Source organism: Mycteria americana, chromosome 17 (assembly GCF_035582795.1).
Source record: "Mycteria americana isolate JAX WOST 10 ecotype Jacksonville Zoo and Gardens chromosome 17, USCA_MyAme_1.0, whole genome shotgun sequence".
NCBI lineage: Eukaryota > Metazoa > Chordata > Aves > Ciconiiformes > Ciconiidae > Mycteria > Mycteria americana.
This window is the reverse complement of record NC_134381.1, coordinates 8,678,000-8,700,393: the sequence shown is the minus strand read 5'-3', so window position 1 is coordinate 8,700,393 and position 22,394 is coordinate 8,678,000. Positions and strand designations below refer to the sequence as shown.

General features: G+C 55.0%; 1 protein-coding gene across 3 annotated transcripts in view; it reads left to right on the top strand.

Moving 5' to 3' along the window:
* Positions 1–19,024: 19,024 nt before the first annotated feature.
* RAPGEF1 (Rap guanine nucleotide exchange factor 1) overlaps positions 19,025–22,394 on the top strand; it is an 89,528-nt gene continuing 86,158 nt past the window's right edge. For all 3 annotated transcript variants that reach the window (XM_075520033.1, XM_075520032.1, XM_075520031.1), the window contains exon 1: positions 19,025–19,310. In XM_075520033.1, coding sequence (XP_075376148.1) covers positions 19,286–19,310 — 25 coding nt within the window. In that variant the 5' untranslated portion in view covers positions 19,025–19,285. The remainder of the gene's footprint in view (positions 19,311–22,394) is intronic.

The following is a 22,394-nucleotide window of genomic DNA, read 5'->3' as shown; positions in this document are numbered from 1 at the left end:
GGGGCTACTGACTCACAGCACTAAAAAAAAACCTGTTAGTCAACGTTCAAAAGGGCTGGAGCTCCCGAAGAAACCCTCCGTAGTCCCCACGGGAGATGGTCCACTGGGGGACCGCCTCGGGCAGGGGACCGTGCCCCAGGAGCTGCGTCCCCCTGCGATGCTGCCGGGGCCGGTGGGTGTTGAGCGCTCGAAGCCTCGGCAGGGTAACGTGGATGTTATCGACCAGGGTTTTCGCCTCTCCTGTTTACTGATTTCCCATCCCTCCTTGGCGCACTGCGCTTTTTAATCCATCCAGGTCACGGCCCGCTCGAGCGGGGCCAGCCGTGGGGTCAGCACTAATGATATGCTAATGAGACTGGGGCAATCAATTCCCCCTAATCAGGCAATCGATCCCCACTGCAGGTGTTTCTGATCTCGGGCTGTGCAGGAGCAGCATCCGATTTTAATGTGGACGGGCTCTTTGAAGCCGCTTGTCACAGCGGGACCGGACTTGGAGGAGACTTATAGGGCTTATAATAAAAAAAAAATATTAAAAAAAAAAAAATTAAAAGAGGGTTTGGGGACTGGAGCGCCCTTTTGAATCCAAGTGCTACTCTCTGGTCAGGTAATGAATAACAGCTTGCTGGCAGCGGGGGGTCGGGCACACAGGGGTCTGGTCCAGGTGGAAGGGACGGGGATGCAGCAGCACCCGGACCCCGGGGGAGGGGGAAGGCTCCTCCCTGCTCACCCTCGTGCCATGGACGAGGTCTCACAGATGCGGCATTTTGTGCGTGCCCACGCGCACCCTCACATCCGCCCCGGCGATTCCCCTATCTCCCTCAGCGGCAGCCCCAGCACCTTCCTCGCAGGACGCGTCCCACGTGCAGGTCCGTTCCTCCGCCACGGGGCACGTCATCTCTCAAGACATTGGGAAAACAACGCCAGCGCTGCCCAAGCAGAGCTTTCCCCCCCGAGACACTAGAAAGGTGAGAGGTTTCCCGGGGTTCCTCTGCTGCTGCTGGTCTGGCAGAGCCTCGTGCGTGGAGGGGCTCGAAGGGACGGACACAGCCGGTCCTGCACCCGCCGCAGCGCCCAGGGGATGCCCGAGGATAACGTCGGTGGGACAGATCCCAGATCCCCTCCTCAGTCGTCGCCTTTTTCCTGCAAGAAGAGCAGCGCTTGCTTTCCCCTTCCCTCCTGTTTCCTCCGCGGCCGGTGAAACGGGACCGTTTGCTCCCAGCCCTCCCTGCCACGGGGACACCTTCGCCAGCGCGAAGCTTTCGGGAGCTTTCACACCGCTGCCGTCTGCGCCGCCGCGTTTGAAGCAATGGGGAGAGGCTCTCCAGGACAGGCTCTGCCGCGCGGACGTGAAGGCGAGTAGCGAAGCCTCTTCTACGGTATAATTCCCCCTTATTAGTCATGCAGCTTTGGGATGTTTATGTGCCTCTCCGATTTGGTTGAAGCAATTGCTTCTAAGGGCTGATTATTTATGGATCTATAGTACACAATGTCAGCAGGAATAAATTTCCCCATCTAAATCAGTTATTTTCCCAGCACGATGCACACCTCTCAAAATAGCCGCACCCAGCCCATCGTCACCCGGCCCGGGCGCGCAGAGGCGGGCGCTCACCGGCCCGGCACAGCCCGGTGCAGCTCCCACCGCCGCCTCCAGCTGCTCGCCGCACCGGCTCACCTGGCCAGGGTTTCCCACGCACTCCTCCCCATGGGGTTTGCTGGAGCTGCGTGCCACAAAATAGTGGCTTTTTAGTGGTTTTTCGGTCTCCCGTTTCCCACAGTAGCCATAAGCAGATGCACAAGAGCGAGCAGGAACAGGTCAGGGTGTTTGATACCCCACAGTATTTTGTGTTTGAGCCCTCTAATAGTTTTTTAGTGTCAACTGTTTTTGGCTCAGGGAATTTCCTGAGCGTGGTGTGGTTTGCCCCCATCTCTTTGAGCTCCTCATCCACTCTCCTCTTCAGCCTACATGAGTTATTTTTTTACCTGCATCACCCTTGGGTAAGGATTTCAGCAGCTCGGCTGACCCCTACATGGGAAAACCCATTTAACCGTCTCCAGTCCTTGCACCAGGAAAGCCTCTCTTCCTTCCAAAGGGGAATTAAAATCCCCCTGTGTCGCCCGAATCCCCCCCTCTGCACCTGGAAAAGGCGGAGGTGATGGGAGGGCAGCTCCACAGCCTGCAAATCCCGCACACACTTTGTGGTCGTTGGGTTTCAGTGTCTCGTTGCATCCGGAAAGGCTGGAATTAAAGTTGCATGTGTGTAATGTCGCATGGTCCCAGCGTGGGTGTACGGACGTGCGTCCACCCCAGTCCTCCAGCACGGCTTTAATGGGAAACACACCTACACCCAACCCAAACCGCTCCTCCGTGGCCTCGCGGCCATGCGCAGCTCTCGGCGTGGCCTCGCTCAGCCAAGCAAAGCGAGGACAGTGGCGGGGCCGGGCCCGTTCCTCGGCCCCAGCCGGGTCCGCTGGCATTGCCACCCGGCGGGCGCGTTGGGTTAATTAGAGGTATTGGGATTGATGAACTTGCTTTGGGCAAAACCCCCTCTCCAAAGCAGCCCTGCCCCAGATTAACCCAGGCTGCACTCAGAGCCCTCTGCGGATCCACGCGGACGAGTTAACGGGGGCTTGGATCCCGTGTTCTCACTCGGTCACGCCCAGTTACTCCAAGGGAAGTAAAATAAGGATCAAAAGAGCAAGAAACGCACTTAAAAAATGACCAGTGTCTCTGAAGCGACAGTGCCTGGGAGCAGAGGGAGCAAACCAATCTCTGGGAGGAAAAAGCGCTGGCGGCACCAAAAAGAGATTGGGTGCAGGGGACGGCCGGGGGTCCCGCAAGCGAGATGATCGAGGAGCCGCTCGCTCGAACACCGCGGCTGGCAGCAGAGATGGAGGCGGCTCTCGGGGCCCATTAGGAAGTCATCAGTACTGCCCGCGGTGCGGCCGTGCCAGCAGCCGGCACTCGGGCTCGCCGGCGGGGTTTGCCCCGTGCTTGGATGGGGGTGGCAAGGGGGGGGGGGGTGCGTTATGGAGGGGCTGGGTGTGCACAGGGGGTGAATCCTGTTGGCAGGTCAATTAGCTCTGTGCCCTTTTTGCCCTGATCTACCTGTCAGTCTCAAAGTTATTGTTAATTAGAGAGTATGTCCAGAGTCAGCCAATGCAGCGTGAGCGGCCAGCGGGCCTGTCATTAGCCACGCTCGTGGCAGAGGCCAGGGGTGATCTGATTACGTATCCCGGCGTCCTCACCGGCGTGGCCCGTGCCGAGGGTCACACTCGCGCCTGCGGTGCTCGGGTACCGGTAGCCATCGGCTCCGGGTCTACCAGCTTTACACAGCATCTCCTGCCAGCACTGCCTCTGCTGAGTCAGCAAGTTCCTCGCTTCAGCTGAGTCAGCAAAAAGCACCATCCCACCCACCCAGCAGTGCTGGGCTGTGCCCCGGGGAAGACCGGCGCTGTCGGAGGTGTTCCCCCAGGCACCTCCCCGGGAAACGAAGCAGCGGGTGCAAAATATTATGTTTCTATCAGTTCGATGCCATCTGCAGCCAGACTCTGATCCCAGCGTAACGCCAGTACAGAGGTGACCGGAGAAAAATTTGGCCCCGCAGGCAGACGATGGCAGGTCGGTGACTTGCACGGTGACATTACAGCAGCTTTGGTGCCCTAATCGCAGCCCTGGGGCTGGGTTTACCGCTGCCTTGCTGGGCTCTGTGGTCCCCTGGCCGCAGACCCGGCGGGTGCCACCCCACCAGAAGCTGTAGGGCTTCACAGGCCAAAGCCACCTCCCCAGGTGGGGCGTGGGGTTCCCCAAACATGGGGGTCGCTGCAGCCTTTGGGCTGTCCCAGCCCACCGGGCTCGCCTGCACCGAGCTGCACCCCCGGCGCAGCCCCTGCCCTGGCCAGAGAGTGAGGGGGCATTTGGGATGCCGAGCTGGGCACCATCACCTCCCCTCCAGCAGCCCCTGCACCCACCCCTCCTTGTGTCCATCCCATCCCACCTCCCTCCAGCATCCTTCTCCCAGGACTGGCGTGTCCCTGGTCCCGGCTGCAGCCCGTCACTGTCACCGGTTACAGCCCGGAGTTGGCATCACCCGTCTCAAGGTCAGGAAGAGCTTTGGGGTTATCTCTGTGCTCTCCCCAGGCTCCGCTTTCTCACCACTGCGCTCCCTTCATCAGCAAGAAAACTGTCTTTTCTTAACACTTATTAAGCCCTAATTTTCATCTTATTCATTACTACCAAGTCATTAAGCTGGCAAGGAACTAAATGAGGTGAAATGAAAAGAATTGAAAGAAGACTGAAGGGTTTGGGGTGGTTGGGTTTTTTTTAAAAAGAGACCAGAAAGTAATCTCCCTGGATTAAGCAGGTGAGAGCGGCTAACTCTGCAGAAGGGCACGTAAGACTTAAAGATGAGGTTTCTAATTAAGAAGAGGCACCGAAGGACCCCGAGGGGCATCCGTCCGCTCCTCCCTGCCCGCCGAGGTGACAGCGAGGACAGCTGGGCACCGGCGGCTCCCGGATGCCGAAGCGGCTCCTCCTTCACGTCTCTGCTCAAATAAAAGACGCTGCAGGGAGAAATGGGGGGGCCCAGTGGGCATTTGTGAGGCTTCCAAAAATAGTCCCTGCCAAAGTCACTGTTGTCGGTGCCAGACTAAGGCCCTGAGCTTATATATATATATTTATATTTGGGGGGTGGGGGGTGGTGTATGTATTTAAGGATATTATTAATATGTTTAGGGTATATATTTTAATACATGTCTGTATACATAAAGCCATTGCTCTCAGAAAGCAACCTTCGACCTGCAGGATTATTGACCGGCCCTTGCTGGGTGTTTCCTCCAAGGATGGCTCTCCGTCAGCAGCGCAGAGTGTGCCTATGGCGTTTATGAAATGCTTTGAAATCCAACGTGATAAGTGTCTGTCCGTCTGTCTGTCCCTGCCCTCCTCTCCATGCATTCGATCTCCCGCTGCCCGCGTGCCCCCAGGGCTCCTGGCACAGCCGGGTACAGCCCCGGGGCATCTCCTTGCTCTGGGATGGGGCTTGGGTTCCCCTGGTGAGCACCCGGGAGGTGCTCGCAGCCCAGTTTTGGGGTGGCCCGAGCTTCTCCGTGGGTGACCTGAGCATCCCATCCCTCGAGGAGCTCGTTTCACCCCCGATCCCAAACCCATCGCCCACCCAGGCTCTGCAGCCACCGGGGCAAACCGCAGGGAGGGGCTGCTGCTCAGGCAGGTCGCACCAGCGCGTGGCTTTTTTATTTCTATTGTTGTTTCCTCAGACTGAATGAAAACAACGGTTATACAGAACAATGGCAGACCTGCCAAAGGAATCCCAAATCTCTGATGACTTCATTAGCGGCAGTGCCTCCAGTCAGCAAAGTCAGGGGCTTTATTAGCGCACGGTGGGTTTTCTTCTCTCGCCCTTGTGCATGCAGAAACCTCATTAGTGGGGAAGACAGAGCACTTTAGAGTCCCGTTAAGCTTCTGTCCCGACTTGTTTCATCTCTTCCTTTCCCGACATGCTGCCCCGTCACCTTCAGTTTCACCAGCAGAATGAGCGAGGCCCTGCCACGACCAAGGGGATTTGGGACCCAGCACCCCCCCAGCACCGCGGTCCTCGTGTCCCGCCGGGGACTTGGGTCACCCCTGCCCAGCCATGGGAACCCACCAACGTCTCCGGCCCCACGTTAGGGCTGTGCTCGCATTGCTCATCAGCAGACGTGCACCGAGCTGTCCGGCCTCTGCTCGTGCTGTCCCTGCTGGGAATATCCCAGTTCTCGGGCAACGGGGAGCAGGGAGGCCCCAAGACAAAGGTGTGTGCAGCACAGCTCTCTTCCTGGCCTGAACTGGTGTTACTGGTTTTAAACCCACCTGGGCGGGAAGGTCTGAGTTCCTGGAGTCCTGATTTACCTGGTACCCAGCGGGCTGGGGTTTGTTTCCACCCCGCCGCTTACAGCCCTGCTTCACATTCAACACATCCCTGGTTGCATCGCGACCTCGCCAGTCTCCCGTTCATTTTGATGCATTCAGGATCGTAAGAGGCTGTTATTTTATGATGGATTAACGACGTATTTGCTTTTAGCCTGTTTTATGGTGCCCCGAGTGCCTTGGCTATAACTCTTCTGTTTATTTGTTTTATTATCCCGACAAGCTGCTCATGGAGATTACTGTGAAAACACCCGCTTCCCCCACCGCGTGCTGCCCCAGAGAGGCTGGAGGAGATATCCCACCCCAGGTGAGGCACAGGCCCACGGCTCAGTCTGCCCGTGCCGTGGGAACGCTGCTTTGAAGCTGGGCTTTGCCGGGCAGGTGAGCTGGTTGCAAGGCAGGGAGATGCCCGGGTGGGTGGGGAGGAAGGCGGGAAGCCAAAGTTGCTGTAATTCAATGTTTTTCTCAATGCATCCACCCGCTCGTGTGCGGGGCGTGGCGGGGACACCACCCTGGAGCAAGAGGATCTGGAGCAAGGAGCCAAGGACTTAGGAAAGGAGATGCGGAGCCATCAGCACTACAGGGGGTCACATCCGTCTCCCCTTCATCCTCGCTGCCAGGGTCCTTCTCCATCCTTGCCTGGGTGCACATGTGCCGCTAGACACCCCTGTGCTGCTCCTGAGACAAGTTGTACATGCAGGTAAGGTTTGGCTGGAAGGCAAACACGGGCTCTCCCCGCCTTTGGCGATGACCTTGGGAGTAGCCCCAGCCTTGTACCCGCTCGCCACCCCGGCTCCTCTCCCACCTCCCCTCCCCGGCCGGCTCCAGCAGTATCTCCCCTCCCCTCCCCTCTCCTCTCCTCCCCAGGGGCTGGTGTATTTGCGGTGAAGTACCCGAGTGCTAATAAATCACATTAGCACCTTTGGCTGATGGATGTCAGCGCCAAGGGCCAGGTTCCATTTCAGCTGAAAGCCCAGCTGCTAATTTCCAGTAGCAAAGATCAACCAGGAGCTTCGGGGATTAGAGCAGTGGGTGGAGGGGGAAACGAGGAATGAAAGAGGAAGATAAACATAAAAGTCATACAAAACAAATAGCTGGCAGTAACTCCATTAAATCAGATGGTTTTAAAAGGAAATATTAAAATATTAACTATGTAATTAAGTATTTATTAATTAAAAAGGAAGCCAAAGCCGCATTAAGCCGAGCAAAGCCCTAATCGTGCGCAAATTCTCGTTTAGCTCAGCTGCCAATTCGATGGACCTTGTATCTGGCTTCCCAGGGCCTTGGGCTCAGGTCTATCCAAGGGACGGGGAAGCAGATTCCTGCCGAAGTCAGAAGGAGCAAAATCCCTTCAACGTTTCCATTTTCCTGCCTCCCGAGGTCAGAGCTGCCCGCGTCGGCTCTTCCTGCGGCTCCTTCTCGCAGAGCCCCGCAGCTGCCCGGGCAGCTCAGCCAGCAGCGGGGCAGCAGGCGAGGGCAGGGGCGATGGTTTTCCCAGCTGTGCGTCGCTACCGTTCCTCCAACTTTTTGGCAATTCCTACTTTTATAACACCCAAGCGTGCCGGGACACATGCGCTGTTGTCCTTGACCTCCTGAACCGCAGGAGGTGGGTATGGAGGGGAATCACTAAGTCATGGACTGGGATGTCTTAGCAACTGGTTTGAGGGAGACCTCAGTGTCCCCCCGCGAGGAGCCGGTGCCACCGGAGCTGTGACTTGCGTGGCGATGCTGGAGCCGGCACCGGGGTCACATTGAGCTCTCCCAGCCCTGTCCTGGGGAGCGTGAGCTGTCTGGTGCCTCTGACAAACTCATCTGTCACGGAGTGAGGGCCATCGGCTGTGAGACACGGTAGAAGAGGGAGAATTAAAAGAGGGAGAAAGAAAGAGCAATCAATATATTATTTAACAGCAGGAATGCAAATGACAAAAAATTAATGAGGCCTCTCCCCCCCCCGCACCCCTCCCCCAGCCCTCCTTTGCTGTAAGATTGCTGACAAATTCTCTGGAAAATATCAAAACAGCCGGAGGGTGTAACCTGCCAGAGTGATGCACCATTATCTATTATTGATGGAAACCTTGACAAGTTCCCTTTAAAAAAGGAGAGAGAAAGGGAGGGAGAGAGGAGGAAAAAAATTGCATCTAATCTTTGTTTTAAAGCTACAGTTGCTCATTTTCTCTTCCCCGAGGGCAGTCGAGCCACAGAAGTTGTCACCGCGGTGTCACCGTGGTGTGATGCTCCCTGAGCCCCAGCACGGCCGGTGCCTCCGGGCTGGGCTGGGCTGGTGGGGAAGCGGCACGGGGGGTGCCAGCATACGTACGGATTAAGAATATTTGTTTCTCCCCCCAGTATCCCCATAAAGAGTCTTTTAAGCCTCATTTAAAGATGAAATAGGGCTGAGCTGGCACAGACGGCACTGGGGATTGTGTCTGGGGAGGAGAGAAGTTGGGGGCTTGGGGTAGAAGGGAGGGAGCAGACGATCAAAGCGAGCCACGCAGTAAATCTAGGAGGAGAGCCTGGCTGTGGGACAGGAGGAGGAGGAATTCCTGGTAGAAAAAGTGACTATGGGAAAAAAACTATCCAGCAAGTCCCTGAAGCATATCAAAACCGCTCCTGAGCGGCAGAGAGGCAAGAGACCTCGGGAGCCAGCACAGAGCCACTACCAAACACGCTGGCGAGTGACACACTGCAGGGATTAATACTTTATAAATGTCATTGGCCTCCTGATAGGCTCCTGTATAATCCTCTTCTTTGGCCTCTCACAGCAAACGAGCAAACCCCTCTGAACAACCCAGGTGGAGCAGGTGGTCCCCGCTGCTCCCGTTATCCCGTTGCCCCAAGCCAGACGTGACCTGTCCCTTCTCCCACCGGTGCCACCGTCCCCCTCGCTATGCAGGAGGCATCTGAGCTGCTTTGGCTGCAGACCCCACTGTCCCCACATCGCCCCAGAGATGCTGTTTATTGCCGGGCAGCGGGGCAAGCCGATGCAGCTGATGCCGCAGGAGCCCCCCAGCATGCCAGCATCCTTCCCTCCATCCCCGAGCCCTCCCCAGTAGCCACCTGGCCCTGAATGTATAATCTGCTTTCCTTTTTCTGCAGCGCTTATATTTACATACCTTGCTGCCAACTAGATGTGCAGCTCTCGGGAGGGAAAGCTGTCGGTGCGTTGCACGCGCGTGCGGGAGCCGTGGGCTCTCAGCGGAGCTGCTGTACGTGTGCCCGTGTTTCACCGTGCCTCAGTTTCTCAAGGCAGACACGAGAGAGTCACAGGCACTCACTTTGAGATCCAGGGATGAAGGGCACGCCGTAGGTGCCAAGTATTATTATTCACTGTTGCTTTTTTAATAGGTCCTCAAATGTATTTCTCTCATCTCACGGCCAAGTCCCTCAAGGACACTTACGGGATCTATTCCAGGCAGATGCTGAAATCCAGCTCCTCTTTCCCCATCAGTAGCTCTGGGCTTGTCCTCAGGCTATTTAACATGAGGCTGTTGGAGGTGTAGGGGTTACCCCCGGAGGTTTGTTTCCCCACCCCTGTGTCCTGTCTTCAGCAGAGACCATGCCAGAGACCTCAAAGGTACAAAATTCTGGACAGGACAGTTTGTATCTTATTCAATTTAGCCCTGGCAAACGCCGGTGGTGTTCTGGTTTATGCCCGCTGGCGTTGTGGATCCTGCTAAACTCCACATTCCCGTGAAACCTCGTGGCAGGGAGTCCGGCAGTTCTGCCTGTTGGTATTCCCTGCTCTTGGTTTGAAAGGTATCGTCCTCTAATTGCATTGAACGTCTCCTGTTTTGGTGCTGCAGGGGCAAATCTGTGCTCCCAGGCACCTTCTCTACACCAGCCATTGCTTTGTATGCCTCTGCCATGCCCTCCTTATCTTCACCTCTATCCCATCCCCTCTTCTTCTTAAACTAAATAGTCCTAAATCTTTTTAATCTCTTCTCATGGATTATTGATACTATTTGTTGCGCTGCTTTGGCTCTTATCCATTTCTGCTCTATCTTTGCTGAGATGATGGCGTTGATGAGAGCAGACTCCCACTGAAGGTGAAGTTTATAAAGTCACGGCCACATTTGCAGGTTTGCCACCTCTCCCTGCGTTGCCCAAACCCGCTGGGGAAAGGGAAGGGGAAGGGGCTGCTTCTGCCCATCGCGTTGCACGTTCCTGGACCTGCCTGCGGCAATCCCCAGGCTGCTTCCCCGAGAGCTTATCACTCAGTAAGACCCCATCCACCAGCAGAAGGATCTGTGTTTTTCTCCCTGTCTGGTTGCGCTGGAGTTGTCACCGTAGGTGAGATCCACAGCCGTGTTGCTCAGCCCCTGCTCTTTTTTTTCAGTTCTCCCCAGCATCGCTCAGCTGTCGCTGGGTCTCAGATAGCTATTTTGAGTCCTCGCCAGGTCTTGCTGCTGCACAGTCCAGAGACTCTCTGGACCCTCCGGACACAGAAGCGATGCTACTGGTCCATGCGATGCCTTAGCAGCATCCCCGCGTAAGAGGGTGACAGGGAGCGATCGCATTCCCCCTCCTCGGCTTGCTCCTGCCCGGCCTCCGTCGAGCCCCAGCTCTCTCCCAGCACATCCGCAGCCTCAGCAGCTTCTTGTGTTTGCAAATCCAAACCTACCGGGGGATGCAGGCGATGCACAGGCTCCCATGTAAATGGGGAGGTGGCCCAGTTTACACAAAATTATTTGGGGTGTCTCGGGGGGGGCAAACCCCTTTGCCAAGGGGTTGTCCCCACTCATCACGCTCACTTGGATACGTTATTAGCTAAATCAGTTCATTTTCTTGTTCTTGGAAAGCCACTGGTCTATGATTCCCTGATTTTATCCCTTGGGTCTCCTTCAGGTTGGGGTTTGGCTTTTTCTGCTTTTCCAGCTTGCCGGGGGGGGCTAACGGGAGGTTTATTTTCTTCCCGTCACAGCCGCAAAGAAATGGGTCTTAACGTCCATCTGAAATGCGCTGCACACCAGGTTTTCTGCCATCCAGAGTGCAGCTGTGTCAGTTTTATCAGGAATGGAACTAAACCCCAGCCACCTTTAAGCTGGGGAGAAAACAGGATTTGGCTCCATGGTAATAGAAACGAAGGTTGAAGGACCTGCAGGAGTGCAGGGGCTGCTCCTGCTGAGGAGCTCATCTGTGCCTCTTCTTCCAGGCAGGAGGTGGCAGGAGTACCCCGGCCGGCCGCACGCACCCATCACCTCCCCGCCGGACCACCCCGTCACCCCACGCAGGGCTCCAGCCCAGGGGACGCAGCCCGGAGAGCTGGGAGGCTGGGGCTGACCACAGCTCCCCAGGCTGCTTCGAGGGGCTCCAGTGAGATGTGCAGAGATAGACGGGGAGAATTCCGGTTCGTGAGCTTTGTGCCTTCTCCCCCGTGCCCTGGAGCTTCCGTGGTTAATGGAGACAGGACTCCGACCGAGATTTCAACCCCTCCATCTCACCACACTTTTTACTTTCTCTCCTTATTCCTCGGTTAAATCCAGCCACCCCTAAGGACACAGGAGACATCCCTCAAATATCCCAGCCTGCAGGGAAAGGCTGAAGACCAAAAGAAGCAAAACAAGATAACGAAGCTGGTAACAGCAATTGGAGAGGCGATTGCCGAGACGGGGCTGCCGAACAGTTGAGAAGTTCCAGCTCCCGTGGTGGGAACCCTCAGCCCAGGTAGGCTGACACAGCTGACGAGGAAATCAGCCTTTCATGGAGCTGAAGGTCACCCCTGGGCCGGTTGCGGGGGGACAGAGAGCAGCCGCCGCGGTCACCATGGTGCTGGAAATATCGTGTCCAGCCAGAGCGTTAGTTTTGCCTTTCCATTGTCTGTTCTGCTAAAGAAAGCTTTGTTGGCAAATGGACTTCATGGGAAGTTTATCTCCCTGCTGCTAACTTTGTGCAAAAAAAAAAAAAAAAAAAAAAAAAAAGGCAATAATAAAAAGAATCCAACATAAATTTCCAGGCAGAATCAGGAGGTCAAGTTAAAAAAAAAAAAAAGATAAGGAAGGAGGAAGAAATGACACTAAACAACCCATCAGTGCTGGCTTGACGACGAAGAGATGTGCTCTGGGCTGAGAAATAATGGTTTGAAGTTTGCATCATTATCAGGGCTACGTGCCCCACATTTACAATGCTCTCTGAAACGTACGCAAGCTGGGACTTGTGCGGCCTCATGGAAGCTGCACGGGGGTGGGCCAGTCCCTCCGTCAGGGACAGAACAGCCAAAACAGAGAGTGGCACAAGACGTTGCAGCCCGTCACCCCACAGACCCCCTGAGAGGGACCTCGGAGGGGCTGGGTGAGACTCGCCGGTTCATCTTTGTACCGGCTGCCAGACCGGCTGCTGTGCTCACAAATGAGGTCCAGAGGAGTCCCTGCCTTTCTTGTCTAATTGCAAAAGTGAAAGGGCCCTTTTACAAAAGGGGAAACTGAGGCGCAGCGAGGCCTGCCTGCCTCACGTTAGCTTTCTGCACTGCAAGTGATGCCCTTCCACAAGCAAACACGGCTCCTCTCTCCCATGCACATCCTCTGTGCCGCTGCCACTGCTCAGAGGGAGCGCTGCATGTCCCGAGCCTGCATCCTTTGCTCTCATGCAGTCTTCAGGATTCAGCACATCTCAGTCCTGACCTGCCACGGTCTCTTTTATTCAGTGCCGGGCTCCCCAGGCAGGTTTGCCAACACGGCTCGTTGCTGCCCTGCGAGACCTCTGCTATTTCAAACTACGACCCTCTGCATCTCACCCGGCTCCCTCAGGTCCCTCTGCCCCATCCTTCAGGTCTGTGTGTCTGCTGTGAGCTGTACGAACCGTACGGCGCTTCAGTAAGGTGGGCAGGTGACACTTTGGCTTGGGCACAAGGTCTCCCCACCCAGGATTGGCAGCAAGAGGAAATCAGAGCTGGGCTGTCACATCTGATTACATTTTTCTCTGGGTGACCTCTGTTTCCATAACACAATTTTTATTATTTGACTTTGGAATATTGATTTTGATTTCCTTTTCTGATTCATTTTGGTTTCACTCTTTCCTGCAGGGAGTGATTTGGGTCACCTTCAACTTCTGCTTGCTCTGTAGCATGAGGCAGGAAGGGTCACTTGTCCATGGAAAAAGACCTGGAAGAAAAGCAAGGTTTTAAAGAGCGCTTGTGTATGGAGCGGTCACGTGGAGGAGGGCTGGGTTTGCGTATGATGCTCTGAATTGGGCCCCTCCATCCTGTCCTTCCTGAATACCCGCAGCCTACGTGGTGGCTTGTCTCCCTCTCCAGGAGGTCCTTCATGGAGGTGGACGTGAAGTGCACTGCGATGAAGCAGGTCTGGATGTGGAGCTCCTCCGATCTTTGTGGGCAGCAAGACCAGCTTCTGATCAAAAGGGAGGGTTTGCCACGGAAGTGTGTCCCGTCTTGTGTCCTTGTGTCCTCCGTGCCTTGTGTCCCGTCTTCAGCAGTGACCTGTAATGATGCTTCAGATGAAGGAAAAATTCAGTTGTACCAGTCTAAAGCAAATTTCCCGCAGAGCCGGTGCACCCGGCAGCCTGTGCCATGACACAACAAACTTCCCTCTCCTCTGCTTGCTCAGCGCACAGAGGCTGGTGGAGGTCTGTAAGAGCTGGTGGCCGCTGGCTGTGGGCAACACACAGGTGCTGCTTTCAGTGGGCTGAGTTACTTCTCTTTCGGTTCTGCTGCCAGCGGACCACTGCGACACAGGGAAATGCCGCCCAGCCCAGCCCAGCCCCTTTGCAACAGCAGCAGCTGGTGGTCTGAGAAAAATCTCCACATTTTCTTTTCTTTTTCATTTATTTCATTTAATTCTGTAGCTCCAGCTAACAGTGCCTGCCTACGGGCTCTGTGATGCAGAGTGGCACTTGCTGATGTGCAAGCCATCCTACGGGGATGGACTTGGGACCATCTGTGTCTCTGGGAAGATGCCCTCAGAGTTTGCAAGTGGAAAGGACTGCCCGGGATATACTGTCCCCTGGGCTCTGAAAGCAAAGAGGGGTCTTCCCACCTTTCCTGTCCTCCACAACACGGTCTCCAGAGCCAAAAGGTAACCCACAGCACATGAGTCAGGACAGGCTCCAGAGTCCCTGCTCGGAGCTGCTTTTTCTTTTCAGGGACAGCAAGGATGGACACATGATTTGGTCAGCGAAGTCAGCAGCTGAGATCCAGCCATGCACAGCAAAGATCTTTATTGAATTACCTGCCACTGTCTCAATAAACCCCAAGAGGATGAGCTATCGATGTGAACCTCTGCGTGTGGCGAGGTGAAAGGACAGCCAGGCACCTGACCACTGAGGAAGTGCTGACAGAAACACCTCGGGGTACCAAACGGCTTGTTAGCCTCTCCAGCATTAGCCGATATATATTTTGTGGTGATTCACATGCTTATTTTTCCACTGTGAAATATAGTCCCCAGTAGAGGGATAAGATTAAGCCAGAGAAAGAACCTTTATAGCCTTTTCTCCTTTCACCCCCACCTTCCCAATTATTTTAAACGTACAAGGGGGCTGTCAAAAGTTGTTAATCTCTCTCTGTCTCTCTGTTTTTCTTTTTAATAATCCCAGGGCCTGAAGTTCTTCTCAGCCTTCCTCCTCAAATCCACCTCGTCCTCCTTTGGCAGCATGAGGCCAAAAAATTGCTTCCTATTTACTTACTTTCACAAAAAACTAAGAGAGGGACATCAGAAAGCTTCGTTTGAAGCTGCTACTTTAAGGCATCTGAAAGTGCAATTTATTTCTTTTTCGGTTAAACCACCTAGCCCCAGTGACCTAAGCACCTTTGGGTCTCTGCCCTCCTGCCCGCATGGCTGTCTGCGTTTTACAGGTGGGGAGGCCCGAAAGAGCGAGCGACACATCTCAAACAGCCAAAGGATCTGTCGGTCTTGGACTCCTGAAGCCAGCGATGAGTCCGAGGCAGGGGGTCTGTGGCTGCAGAGCCCTGCCTTGGCAGGGGCACGAGCTCGCGGGGCTAGGCAGCAGCTGGGGAGCTGGGCTGAGATTTTCCACGTTTGATTTCGGTGCTTCATTCCTTTTGGAGATTTGTCTAAGGAACAAAAAAAAAAAAAACCAAAAACCCGAACCAGAAGTCTGTGACCAAGCAGGGAAGGGGCCAAGGTGTTTCAGGGCTGGGATGTCCCACTGCAGACAGGGATGAGCCCCCTCACTGCCCACTCCGATGTCTCCCGGTCCCCCTTTCCTGCGCTCAGATGCAGAAAGGACTGGGAGGTCAGTGCCCCTGGTAAGCATCCTCCCGGCTGCTTCCTGGGGACAACGAGTGCCGGGATTTTCCCCTCCTCCTTGCACCGGAGCTTTTGCTTGGCTGGGGCTTGCGGGGGTGCAGGGGGTGTCAGCGCTGCGGCCCCCCCCCCCCCCCCCCAGCCCCATGTGCCGGCATCTGCTGCCCTCTAGAGTCAGCACCCAAACTTCCCTTTTTTAAAAGGAAAAAAGCTGGTAGAGAGCAACTCCTGTCAATCGTGTATTAGACTGAACCAGAGAAAAATTCCCTGCGGGGCTCGGCAGGGTGCGGGTGCAGGGTGAGACCCCCACGGGGGACCAGCCCGCACGGCCGCGGACTGCAGCGGGGGGGGGGATCCACAGGGGAACCCACGTCTCCGCCTGCCCCATCGGCCCAGACCACCAGCTTTCCAAATGATAGCTTGTCTCTCACGCCAGCACGTAGCACACCAGGGTCCGTCCCGCAGCTGGGACCTCCAGCCAGGTGCTGTTAGCTGTTGCACCCAAAAAAACCCCCTGCAAAACACTGAGGCTGCCTCAGGGAGGTGAAAGTGGGGACGTAGCCCAAAACCAAGGGCTCCCACTTGTGCTTTTTTGCTCATATGAAGTTTGATGCAGCCCACATCACATATGTATTTTTCCAGGGGACTGATACAGAAGCTCTGTCCTTGCCTACTTCAGGTTACAGCTCTGGCCCTTGCTGCATCGCTCCTCTGAGTGTTTCACCCAGAGCCTTCGCCCATGATCATGCTCCTTCCCTGAACAATTCCTTTCCTCCCCCATATACTGGCATCTCACTACTATTTTTTCCACCACTGAAGACCTCAGAGGAGTTGCACCCATTAACAGGAGGTGAGAATCTTGCCCTTGTGCTTTAGTTTGCTCGCACTCAATTTTTTTCACCTCTTCCCGGTTGCAAAGCTTTCCACCCCGAGGGCGGAGCGTGTGTGGTGGCACCGGGTCACTGGGGTGTATCTGTCACTTGGGGGATCCTCGTGCATATTAAATAAGGTCTTTACAAGGAGCTGGTTGTGTCTTAACCAAATTGCAACCACACTGGCCAGCAACGTTATCAAGGCCGACGCTAGCTCAGAAGCCATCGTGCAAGAAGGTAGTTGGCTAAATTGCATTTCCCTACGTAATCCCAGTTATTCCCTGCTACTGAAACCCACTTGGACAGCTGTGTTTGGGGGTGAACGGCCGCTATCTCCTGGCATTTCTGCAGGGACAGACACTGCATCCTCCCAGCCCCGGCCCCACAGCCGGAGGAGAGCAGGAGAGCCAAGGCTGGGCTGGGAGGAAGCCGCCCGGGCGAGGGGAAGGGCACTAGAGGGCAGGAGAGCTCTTTTCTAATCGCACGTCTCAATAGTTTTATTGGCATTTCTTGCACAATTTCCCCTGTTCAGTGGGTCAGTTGTAAAGTTCAGTGACTCATTGCAAGAAATGACCCTGTGGGGCTGCAGTTTATGGCTGCTGGCCTTCCCTTGCTGCTGTCAGCACAGGTGGGCAAGGCTGAAGCAGGCTCGATTGGAGGGGGTTGCATGTGGAGACCGATCGCCTGCCGAGCGTTGCGGGCAGGTTTGCTGCCAGGTAGTGTCTCCCAGCAAAGAAACATTTGGGGAAGGAGGCTCCAGTTGTTGCCCCCCCCCGCCCCTTGCATGCCTCTCGCTGCAAGGTGAACTTTAGCACTGCACTCTCATCTGATAGCAAAGCAGGTATCCACATCAGTAACAAGAGCCAACATATTCTTCTCCTTTTCTTCTTCCTGACGTAGCATCGGCACACGAAAACTTGGCTCTTTGCAGGATGCTTCAGTATCGCTCCCTCTTGAAGGTAAGCAGCTACCGTCGTCCCCTGTCTTCTCTCTCCCCAGCCCGCAGCAAGAAACGTCCCTAGAGGATCTCACGCCGCTCTGTACCGGCATGAAAATTCACGTCTCTCTTCACAGCTCTCCTCCCGCTCTCCTGGCCCCGGCTCTGTCCATAACAGCACATTCACACTGATGCGATCAGCTCTGTTTTTTTTTTCCCCCCAGCCGACTCAATGGGATATTTAGAAGCATCAGGTTTTCCCAGCGTTGTGAGCTACATCTTAATGCAGAAAGCACAAGAGAAACTCCAGCATCCCCCGAAGGCAACACATCATGGACAGAACGGGGCTTTTTATACCAGACTATGAAAAGACCTTCCAATTTAGTAGCTGTTCTGTTCATATCGCACATTATTGCACACACGCTGCTTCTTCCTTGCCCAAGTCTGAAAACGGAGGGTGTAAGAATAGCAGCTTCTTACTTCATCTGTCTGCTTCCTGTGTGTACTCACAGGCGGCTCTGCTCACATTAGCATCACCCACTCCGGCTCCTAGTTACTACTGCTCACTAATATGAGTGAGTCAGCGCAGCTTGGCATGGCTACAAGACAGCCACCTTTTACACCTGGGTAAGCGAGAGAAGAATCTGTCCCCAAATCTTTTTTTGTTTAGATTTATTAAGCAAATGCACTCAGGAACTCTCTACAAGCCTCTCCTCAAAAAAAAAAAAAATCATTGAGAGAAAAATGCTTACTCTCCCTCTTAGAGATTTCCTCCTATAGCTTGTGCCCAGCCCCAGGTGTGTGCGATGTCAAAACAAGCTGATGAAGTCACTTCAAAAGTTGTGTGTAAAGCTAACAAAAATAGCAGCCTCGTGAATGATTTATTTGATAGAGGGGGAAGTAAACAACCTCTGACGGCTCACCAGGCTTCAGAGATTTATCGGCCTGTAGCACAAGGCGCTACCTGCAAGTCAAGGTACTGCTGTGACATTTATCCCTAATTAAGTCGTAGAAATGAGTTAATTTTCAAATAGGACCATAATCCTTTTATTGTTGCCTAGGGCCATCCTCGCCGGCTCTGTTGTCGCTTCCCGCTAGAGGGAACCCACTTCTCCCCGGGGAGCTGCCACCGCTTCCTGGGCTGAAATTAAAACCCGCGCGTAGGTCAGGGTGGCGATCACAGAGCTGCGGGCGTAGGGCAGCGGCAGCTGGGGCACGGGGCCTGTCCGCAGCTCCTGCCGGGGCTCCAGCGGCGGCGGGGGGCGGCCCGGGGTTTGCCTCAGCCGAGCCCGCCGTCAGCGCTGGAGCCGGGGTGCTGCGAGGATGCTCCGTGGCAGCAGCACCGGTGTCTGGGCTGAGTGAAAAAAACACATCGGGGTTCGCACAAATTCCACCCTCGTTCCCCTTTGGTTAATTGTAATTTTGCTGCCGACTCCTCTAAGAGAAAGATTGTGCCGTAGTAGCAAATTTGGAAAAACGCAGCACGCCTGCGAGGCCTGAGGAGTTTCTGAGGGGCCGGGGGGGACGGCGGGCCCCTGCTCTTCCCAAACCTGCGTACAGAGGATCGCATTTTGGGGGGAAAACCGCCCGAGGCCCAGGGCTGCCCCCAGGGACGTCTCTTTCTTTCGGGTTTCCCCCATCCCCTCGGTGGAGGCCCGGGGAGAGGAGCTGGGCCCGCAGCAGCTCCCTGGTGCTGAGCGTCCCCGCCACGCTGCCCGGCGCTCCACGGCCTCCCGAGTAGCCGCTCCTTGCCCCGCCACGCTGACAGCTCCGGGGACACGGGCGAGGGTTTCCCTGAGGACGCTGCCCGCACCCGCCGCGGCCCTGTCAGCGCTCCGGGGGGGCTCCGCCGAGGGCACCGCCTGTCCCCAGTGCCACCGTCCCCGAAGCGCCGCCGGTGCCGGACAGGACCCCCTGAGGCGCCGCCGCCCCCCCCCCCGCGCCAGAGCCCCCGGCGCGCCCGGCGATACGCGGGGCCCTGCCCGCGGCCCTGCCCGCCCCGCTGCCGGCGCGGCGGCCGGCCCCGCCCGGCGGGCCGTGGCGGCGGTTCCCCGGCGCAGCCGGCAGGCGGCGCTGCGGCCCGGGCCGGCGCGTGTGCGTGTGCGGCGGGAGCCCCCGGGGCGCCTCTTCCCCTCGCGGCCCGGCGGAGCGGGCGGGGGGCGGGCGCTGCCTGCGCCGCCGCCGCCGCCGAGCCCCACAGGCCGCCGCCGCAGCGCCTCTCCCGGATCGCGGCCGGCCGGCCGGCAGCAGGCGGGAGGCGGCGGCGGCTGGCAGCCCCGCGCCGCGGCCGCTCAGCCGGCTACCTGCGCGGCCGGGCCTGAGCGCCGAGCCCGGCTCCGACATGTCCGGCAAGATCGAGAAAGCAGGTGAGCGGGCCGGGCGCCGCGGGAGGCCCGGGGGGAGCCCGGCGGGGCGGCCGCGCTCGCCGCCCTCCTCTCAGCGCCGCCCCGCCGCCACCGCGGCCCGCCGGAGCTGCCGGAGCTGCCGGCCGCGGGCCTGGCGCGGCCCGGCGGGGCTGGGGGAGGCGGGCAGGGCCCCCCGCGCCCGGCGGGTTTCGGCGCCCCGGGCCGGCGGGAGGCTCCTGTCAAGGCTGCGCGGGGCCCGGGCCGGAGCCGGGCGCGGGGAGCGGCGGGGGGATGCTCTGGCCGGCGCCTACGCCGCCGCGCTGCCAGGGGCTGGTGCAGGGCTGCCCGGGCGCCGTTTGGGTCAGGCTTTTTGTCTTCTCCTCCGCTTTTTCCTCCCCCCCCCCCCCCCCTTTTTTTTTTCCTTTTTTATTATTTTCCCGCACCCCTGCCGTCCTTTCCGTGTAGCCAAGCATCAGCAAAGCCGGGGCGCTGCAACGCTTTGGGGCCTACACGCAACGATTAATTGCAACTTCTCCAACTTTCCTCTTCTGGTGTTTGTGCAAGATCAGAAAAGATGAGTCCGTGGGCAAATGTCAGAGGGAACTTGCTCACTTTTTCCTCTCTCTTGCAAAGCTCTCCCCTCAGCCTGGGGTGCTCGCCTAGAGCCAGAGCCGGGGGAGGCTGCTGAGATCTCTTCTGCTCTCACAAGGAAACGCTCAAGCACGGATCATATTGTCTCTCTGTGCTTCTGGAGTCGTGTCTGGTCCTCAGTTGTCACTTTAGATGGTTGAATGCCCCTGTTTTTCTGTGTAGCGGGAGTAGTATGTTTAAAGATTCAATTAGTGTTTTGCAAATCAAGCAGTGAAGTTATTTAGTTTAATTATGTTGCATTTAATTAGCAGAGAAAAATCAATGCTGTTTTGTATTTTTTATTGTAAGGAATAGCTAGGCAGTTTCCTACTGGGGAATGCAGGGTAGCAGGCTGAGTCAGGATGTGCGAAGTACAGCGTTCAGGCTTTCCAGGACAGCAGCCACCGATTTAAGAAAGATTCCTGTTTCAAAGGAGTAAAGTTGGTAGCAGTGCTTTCTGGTTTTGATCACTCGATCCTGGTTTGTTCTGGCTTCTGCGCTGCACTGTATGCGAATATGTTCTCCTGTGGTATGGGTTCTGGAGCGGCCTCCAGGGATAAGCAGGCTGGCTGCCTGGCAGCCGGCTTTTAAGTGCAGTATGTAGGCATGTTTCCAGCTCCTAGCGCTAAGTTACTGTCTAACAAGTGTGCATCACATCATGGGACAAATGTTATTCCAGAAATATCATAGGTTAATCTGATGCACGATCCCTTACATAGAATCGCAACATAACGCTTTGCTTTGGGATTCTGGCTATGTCTTTTCAATGCTTACTGGTATATCGCTGCAACTGTTTGTCTGGGAAGCGGGTAACTGAGTAAGGAAGGTGTTAAGAACATATATAGACCTGGGGCCAGCTCTAAAATAATTGCCACTTCTTTATGCTAGAGGTGAATTTGGCTTGGGATTTTAGTAACTGCTGATAGCGCTATAGACAGTAATTACAGATGTATAAATAAGTGATCACGTTTTGTTTATTCGCGTGCAGTAAATAACCCTGTGAGAATAGTAAATATAACTCCACACCAGCGAAGCAGCGTGAAGAGTTCAAACGCGGGAAGATGACTCTCTAGACACACACAAACGCAGTGCGGTTCCATAAACAATAGAACAGAAAGGCCAAAAATACCATACAAAAATCATACGCTGCGCAACCTAGAGACCCGACCTTGCAACACACTGAACTCCCATTGAAGAACTCAAGACATCATGCAGGATCCATCCCCAGGTCAGTGCTGTAAATGTACAGTTTTGAAGATGCAATGGGTGAAGCCTTGATGTGGAGGCATTCTTTCTAGTGGGTGTGTATCATAGTGATGATTTGCTGAACAAGAGAAACTGTAAATCTGGGAAACTGTCCTCTTTCAGCTGCTTGTACTTTCATTTCTTTAAGAAGGGTATTTAAAAAAAAAAAATTAAATCCAGTCCAAATATAAACTGGAGGAGAAGAGACGGGGAAGGGGAGGGAAGGAGGGCTGGAAGCCAGCTGTTTCAGTGCAGTACAGTCTTGATCACTGTTTCTGAGTGTTTGAACTTCTGATTGACACAAACAGTTCGGTTAATAGTGTCACCGAATAAACACAGTCTGTAATACCACAGAAATTCTGGGATAATATTTGTCAAAATGTATACAGGAGCAGAACAAAGGATACAGAGTCATGAAACAAACGCTGTGAGGTCTGAGGACTGCGTATTTGTGTACATTTGAATTTGTTTTTTTCTTACGGGAACGGAAATACATGCAAAACCCATTATGTTGTAAATAAAATAGGCTGTTGCCTGATAACAAGCCATCTTGACAAACTTTGGAATTGGCTTGGGCTTTGGTTTGACTCTCATGTTCATCTAGTCAGGCTGCTGGGAAAAGAAGTGTTACCTTGTAGGGTTAGATCCCGAGAGATCTTACACACATCTGCTCCCTGGGTCCTTAAATGAAACACCTTGTCGGCACTTAATAAAAAACAATAATAAATGATTAGAGATAACAGCTACCATGCTGTCCACCAAGAAGAGCGGACAATGCTCCCTCTGGAGCCTCTCTGTACTCTTGTTTAATCAACAGAAGGGTCACTGTAGAGCGATTCAGAGCACTGCTTTGGAGTGAAGGGGAGCCATCTGGTAATGTAGAACAAGACGGTATATTTTGTTTTCGCTAGTATTAGAACGCCTGTTTCGTTAGGCTCCAGCCAGGAGACTTACAAATACTTTTTGGAAGCAGAATCCCCATTGACTTGAAGAGAAGGAATGGCAGCCAGTGTTGGTTTTTTGTTACTGTAGAACTGTGACTTTTTGTCTTCACTTTCAGGAGATATTTGCTCTCACCCTAGTTAGTCTTATAGTTTCGATCTAAAATCCAAAATAGGGATGCCAAGAAAAGAGTTGGAGAAGGTCACAGATTCTGCTTGGGTTTCCTGTTACCATGGCAATACACGAATTCCTGTATTTATTTACCTGATGGATTACATGCTCCAGGGA